The 6,832-nt window shown below is 33.6% G+C and overlaps 2 protein-coding genes across 2 annotated transcripts in view; both read right to left on the bottom strand.

Moving 5' to 3' along the window:
- Nucleotides 1-4,455: 4,455 nt before the first annotated feature.
- On the bottom strand, nt 4,456-6,822 carry LOC106108769. The gene is made up of 3 exons (XM_013290030.1): nt 6,692-6,822; nt 6,092-6,192; nt 4,456-5,647 (listed from the first exon to the last, which is right to left on the bottom strand). Exons 2-3 carry the CDS (start codon nt 6,143-6,145, stop codon nt 5,381-5,383), a joined length of 321 nt encoding a protein of 106 aa, XP_013145484.1. The 5' UTR covers nt 6,146-6,192; nt 6,692-6,822; the 3' UTR covers nt 4,456-5,380.
- Nucleotides 6,621-6,832, bottom strand: part of LOC106108688 (nephrin) — a 196,369-nt gene continuing 196,157 nt past the window's right edge. The window contains exon 25 of the mRNA XM_013289946.1: nt 6,621-6,804. Coding sequence (XP_013145400.1) covers nt 6,621-6,804 — 184 coding nt within the window. The remainder of the gene's footprint in view (nt 6,805-6,832) is intronic.

Here is a 6,832-nt window from a genome sequence, read left to right as displayed (position 1 = left end):
CCGCTCTATAGGTGTGCTGTACAATTTAATTTGTTAATGATGTTACGAAAACATTCTCACAAATATTCTTGATAAGTTGCGATGACGTCACGCGCCTGAAAATCGAGAAAATGTAAAACAACTATACTTAACATTGTGACCTGGTATCATTTTAATTTGTTTTAGTATCGATTCATCTGACAATCGTACACAAATCGAATTTAATATAGAGCAAACTTTTTCGTGTCTCAGTTCGGTTATCTTTTAAATTCAGGCATTGTTCTAAGTAAAATCCTCTATTGAGGTAGGATTAGGTAACAACCTCATTATGGGGGGAGAGTCCCACATAAATACCGCGTGCCCCCTCGGCGCGGAGTACGCGTAAGATGCATTTCCCTCGGGCACAAAAAAAATGGATTAAGTAACAATCTCGCTAATCTGTTGTAACTTGTACCACAATCTGGGATCTGCATTTGATGTCGGAACGTATTTAACATACGTAGATCCGGACTCAAACTTTGCATTCCAATATTAAAGCTGTTGACTCGTTAAATGCTTATTTAATATGAAGTACAGTCAGCTACATAAATGTATATAAAACTCAAGACGTATAAACCTTTGAAAATAAGTGCATCTATAACAAATTATAAAATAAAGAATGTATAGACGAGAAGGTGAACAAAATGTTCACCGGCACTTTCTTCGTTACTAAGGAGCTTTTCCGACTAGCGAAGGTTGGCGGTCAGTTTTACAAATTTGACTTTATCTCTTGCGAAGCGAAGTAGTTGGGCGACACTCGCAATTCCTGTTAACTCTCGGCCACAAAAGTCAGTAGCCTGTATTTTCTTTCAGACTATCATCTACATCTGTACCAAATTTCATTAAAATCTGTTTAGCCGTTTAGGCTACAAACTCTAACAAACATTCATCCATCCAGACTTTCGCATTTATAATATTACTAGCTGTTCCTGAGTGACTTCATCCGCATGAAATTATGAAAATTTTATATTATTGTTTCCGTTTGTCAAATTATCAATTGCAAATGTCAAAATGACATGATTTGCTTCCTTGATGTGGGCAGCAACTTATGGTCTCTTTCCCACATTAGGGTTTTTTAACCAAAATATACTCCCTAAGTTCGCTGGCGTTAAAATATATAGCCTATAGCGTGACGTAAGTGTAGGGCTTTTTATTAAAAAGAATTGTTTAAAAATATGCTGTAATTGATATCTTAGGCAACAAAGAAGTGTGTGTTTACGCTTTATTATAATAGTATAGATAGTGAGAAGTAAGATGAGTAATTAAATTAATTTCTTAGTAAATGTTTATACTCGGAAACATCAAAGGCATTCGTAGTAGTGTTTGCGGACGTCTGCTCGGAACATTTTGAGAGGAACTAATACTATATGGAGGACTCAACTACTAACTACAAGTTTAGGTGAATATTAATTTTGCTAAAACTGAACTCATGACTCCTTGAATAAATAGTTTTGGATTGGATATGTATGTTTCTATCTATTTTATCATACTAATATAAATGCGAAAGTTTAGATAGATGGATAGATGGATTAGAGTTTGTAGCCTTATCTGCTGAATGGATCTTGATGAAAATTGGCATAGTTGTAGAGGATAGTCTGGAAGACATAGGCTACTCACTTTTGTTGTTTTCTTAATTCCACGCGGACGGAGTTGCGGGCGAAAGGTAGTATGTTAATTAAATTGGAACGTTTAAACTATAGCACGGTTGTTGATTGTTTCGCAGTCAACTGTTTAGTTGCACAACTAAACGGTTCTGCGATAGTTTAGTCAATTGTTAGCCCTTAATATTAAAAAATGCACTTTTGAAACCAGGTGTATTTACGTTGCTAAAAAAAATTTTTTTTGGCTGTGTTTGTTTCGAGTTATCTCCGGAACTAATGTACCGATTTTGATGGGACTTAGACGGGATAACAGCTTATAAACGCTAGAATATAAGCTTATAACTCTACTAGCTGTGTCCCGTGACTTCGTCCGCACGGAATAAAAAAAATCGCACATATTAGTAGACTGTGTTCTTCGAGACTTCGATGCTTCCGTCGTTCGCTAGGATATTACTGACTTGCTGGCTTGCCGCCAAGACAGTAAATAAAAGCGTTTTCATTTAACATATATTTTTAATCCGATTTATGCTGATTACACGTCATGAGCCTTATATACGTAATATCAAAATCACATTTGGAATCAAACGATTTACAACCTTAATAAATTACGAATTGGGGTTATATTACAATGATTTTGGGTTGAAAAAAATTGAATATTAAATAAAAAGACTGTACAATTGTAAAGAAAAATTAAAAATTATTTTTCCAACAAAAAATATAACCTAGCAACACTTAATTATCAATAATTCAATCGAATGATTTATTTTTATCACGATTTATAATGAATTATTTTAACATTATCTTTTTTTTAGTTATTTTAAGACGTATTGACATTATTTTTTGAACTTTCAATAATTTAGTACTAACACTATTATGACAAGCTCTTGTAAAACACACCAAATTATCTTTAAACATTTACATCTAGCAAATGATAACCGAATTATTAAAAATAACAATATAGCAAAGAACAAGGAATTATTAGTATTTAGTACCTAACACTTAGTCTAGAAAAAAAGACAGTCATGTTTGAATGAGAAAAAAGGTTGATCGTTTCTTTTACAAGCGCCTGCGTAATATTATCAGCAAATTTTGTATTAAAAATAATAGATATAATAAAAGATATCTCATACATTTTAACATGTTTCTTATGATTTATATATGCATAAATAAGCGAGTAAAAATTTTTAAAATGTGAAATTTCAACTTAACCCAAAGATATTTGGCGTTTTTTCTTAATTCTGCCACATTTAATTTTTAATGTTGTTTGTATGTAATTTGCTATTTACTCTGTTTAGTTTCTAATTTTTGTGTATTTTTTAAAGAAACGATCGATTCCTTTTTTCTTAATCTGTATCCCTAAATCTATTCTTATATTAGAAATCGTAACTAAATAAAGATAATTTAAATTAAAACAGATTTTTATTTAATTTAGATTTGGTTTTTTGGTTTTTGTGACTTTATTGCCAAATGGCAAAGATTAGTTAACTGTCGCTTTTGACAGGTATAATAAAAAAAATAAAAAATGTAAGATTTTAACTTAAATGGTTTAATGTATTTATTAACCAAGAACAATTTAATTATTTTAACGATATTTATATTGAGATAACGAAGAAATTTTCATAGCTTAAAATCTAGAAAAGTTCGTTCCATTTAAGTCTAACGTTTTTTTTTTTGGCAAATACATTGATATTTTAATCTCAAAATGGCGTAAAAGTATAAGGCACGGTTTATACTTGACTAAATTTATCGCTTAATATAGAAGGACGTTTAACATAGCTACAATTACTAACTAATGTTTACGCAAATAATGCTTAAAAAGATAAAACAACTGGCATGATAGCGAATTAAAAAAAAACTTTTTTTTGATATGTACTCAATAATTGAATATTTAATTTGAATATTAAAAAAAAATAAAGGAAGAAAATAAAACAAAAAAAATGTTATTATTTTTTTATTCAAATTTGATTGGTTGTAACATTATATGACCCATCTGTAAATATAAAGTCGTATTTCGTCATTGGATGGATTCTTTTAAATTTAAAAAAAGAAAAAAATGTTAGAATTTCAAAGTATCCATTCAGTCTGTTTTTTATTTATTTCTATTTGTTACACAAAATATTGACGAAAGATAAAAAAAATAAAAATTAATCAAGTTGCTTAAGAGTAAAAATAAAATTAATAAAACTTTGGTATTCATATTAAAACCGATTAAATTTTGGAGTAGAAAAGCTATTAATTTAATAGAAAAATTACAATTATCATAATTTATTTACAATGAATTTAAGCTGGGAGATAAAATATATTAAGTTAATTAAAAAAAAAATCTTATCGTTTATTGTCAGTTCGCAATTTGAGTATTCATTCACATTTATTTACAGTAGCGGAAATAATTTAAAACATTAAAGGTTCAAATATAAAGGTCCAAAAAAGGGTCCAACCCCAACTGTCAAACCTTTGCCGAAATTAAAAAAAAAAAATTAATATTTCATCGCGTCACAATTCTGTCGATACCTTTCCACTGTCAAATTCCAAAGTAAATTGACACATCGAAATGTCAATTTTCACCAAAATAAAGTACGTTACAATTTTAAATTAATTAAAAAAAAAACAATGTAGTAAAAAAAGGCAATCATATTTACAATGTTTACTAATTTACGGTTAGTTTATTGCAAAAAAAATGTCAACTTAAAAATTTGACGCACATTTACTTCGTGTTATTTTTTTGCAAATTCAAAATCTTTAGATCTGTCATTTTTGTTTTTAATCTGTGGTTTGACATTTTTTTGACGTTTACATTTTTGTGTTATTCTTTGACATACTTATTTCTAAATTACATTGTTTTGTTTTCTCTTGTCTGACAATGTGACAAATAATACAATTGACGCTTCAACATTACTTAATTAAAAAGATTATCCCCCTAAGCAAGGTTTGCACATTGAATAAGTTTCAAAATATATTTTTTAATTTCAATAACAATATGCGAATCAACGCCTTACGAACAATTCTCAAAACTGGGGGCGAAAATTTACAATTTTCCCATAAAATGTAAAAGACAATATCCGTAACAATTAGTACTTAAAGAAATGCTTAATTAAAAAAAAAAAGAGATCCGTCGCGGGAATCGATAAGAAACTCGTTACTCTAACGAATACGAAACAACCGTTCATGTCTTGGACGTCTATCGAATCGAAAATCGATTTCACACGCACTTCGATACTAATCGTATCACATTTAATGAAATTTTTAAATCTATCTAAAAATTTTAACTAGTTCACATATTTACACTTCACTCATTTCACTCGTCTATAGTTATAACACTCTGTACTCGTACACTCGTATAGTTCTCGCACATTATTACTAGAATAGGGTTGTAACGGAACTCGGCTTCCGCATCCGCAAGTGAGGCACTTCCGCAAGAATGATAACTCCGCATCCGTTTCCGCTTCCGATATTTCTTATGCGGAGTTATAACGGAGGTTTATATACGTCTTTATCACGAATGGGGCGATTAGGTACCGTTTATGCGCGCGAGAGTCATATCAACTGTAATTGTCATACTACATTTGTACTCGTATAACAAACTGTATCTTTTAATTATGTACCAATCAATATTTTGAATTAATTCACGAATAAATTGCAATTAATATTTTATGACCTCCGCTTCCGATTCCGTTAACTTCCGCTTGAGAGGTGAAGCCGTTCGCCTCCACATCCGAATCCGCATCCGCTTCCGTTAAATTGGTGTCCGTTACAACCCTAGTTTAGACGACGTGTGTTTCAGTTCTCTTGTTGTAGGACTCGTCGATAGTGACGTTCTGTTTCTTGTCTTTCCGTATGGTGCCGTACTGCGGCACGTCCAGCGTCTGCACTGTCAGTATCTGGCTGGAGGCGTGCGGCGCGCTGTGCGGCGCGCTGTGCGGCGTGCCGAGCGGCGCCGCGGGACTGTACGATGTGTACTTGTGTCGCGATGGGTCTTTTAAGATAGATTGTGGCTGCTTTATTGACGGCGTCTGTGACATTTGAGAGTGCTGTAAAGAAATTTTATCTATTAATTGACGTATTGCAAACTAAGTATGGTACAAACAGATGTTTTTGATAGTTTTTTATGAGTGTGAAGAAAACCAAAAAGGTGATGAATTGCATGAAAGGTGACATGATCAAGAAGGAAGTGATGAGATAACGTATGATAGAGTTATTTGGAGTATTGAAAACCCTCTGCAACCTACGGGAGTAGGACAAGGTGGGAGAAATCCTGATTATGATAGCTATAAAGATTAACATTTGTCCTTATTTTGGCATTTTAGGGCGTTAGACAGTCGCATGACTTATTAATGAAGGCTATGTTAAAGCCCTTCTTCCCTTCCCACTCATCATCAAGTAACAAAAACCAAAGTACATCTACCCTTTCCAGGACTATTAATATTTGATGCAGAGAAATAACCTATGGAATTATTTTTTTGTCAGTATGTTACCTGGTTGCAGTTCCCCTGGTGCAGCACGGTGACATCAGGCGGCGGCACCGCCATCTTCTCCAGCCGCTGTCGGCGCAGCGTGCCGCCCGCAGACTGCCGGTCTGCACCGCACACAATACAACATGGATATTAGTAATCTGGACCAGCGTGATTTATTAAAGCCTACTAACTTCTACACTACTACTACTACTACTAACTTCTAAAATTTGGTAGGTTCCTAAAAGTGAACTGAAGACAGTTTGCAAGATATGAGGTATCCTTTTTGGGTGTCAGGGTGAGGAAACATTTCAAAAGACATTGCTTTTTTCGAGAAAGACAAGATTATGTGCGGCATGACACACTAAAAGCCTTTTTGTGGTTAAGCAACAGAAGAGAGTTCCAGGATCTTCAAAGAATGTACTAGAAGTTGTCACTTAACATTTCGAAGACATATGAGGTAAGAGATATATACTAAAGAATCTCCCATTTAAGACAATTAAAACTATCACAAGACTTTAATTTTATCTGTACCTTATGTGATGTCTAATGACTAACTGTAACTTTTAGTATTCTGGCAGATCTTGTTAGGTAGTAGAGTGGTGTTGTACTGGACTGTCTTACCGTCCTGTGCGTATGCGTGCGCGGCGGCGCTGGCGAGGTGCGCGGGCGAGGCGTGCAGGCCGTTGTGCGCCTTGAGCGGCGCGGCGCCGTACTGCTGCGGCGGCGTCGGCGTCCTGCCCGACTGCTGCTGGACACACAGAC

This window comes from Papilio polytes, unplaced genomic scaffold, assembly GCF_000836215.1.
Source record: "Papilio polytes unplaced genomic scaffold, Ppol_1.0 DF821400.1, whole genome shotgun sequence".
NCBI classification, from domain to species: domain Eukaryota; kingdom Metazoa; phylum Arthropoda; class Insecta; order Lepidoptera; family Papilionidae; genus Papilio; species Papilio polytes.
Note: the sequence above shows the minus strand (reverse complement) of the source record. Positions and strands in the feature narration are given on the sequence as shown.

Excerpts from the sequence above, each read along its gene's own strand:
- LOC106108769 (XM_013290030.1), bottom strand. The coding sequence starts at position 6,145 with ATGGCGGTGCCGCCGCCTGATGTCACCGTGCTGCACCAGGGGAACTGC. Across the intron at positions 5,648-6,091 it reads ACCAGGGGAACTGCAACCAG|CACTCTCAAATGTCACAGAC; the intron begins GTAACATACTGA and ends ATTTCTTTACAG.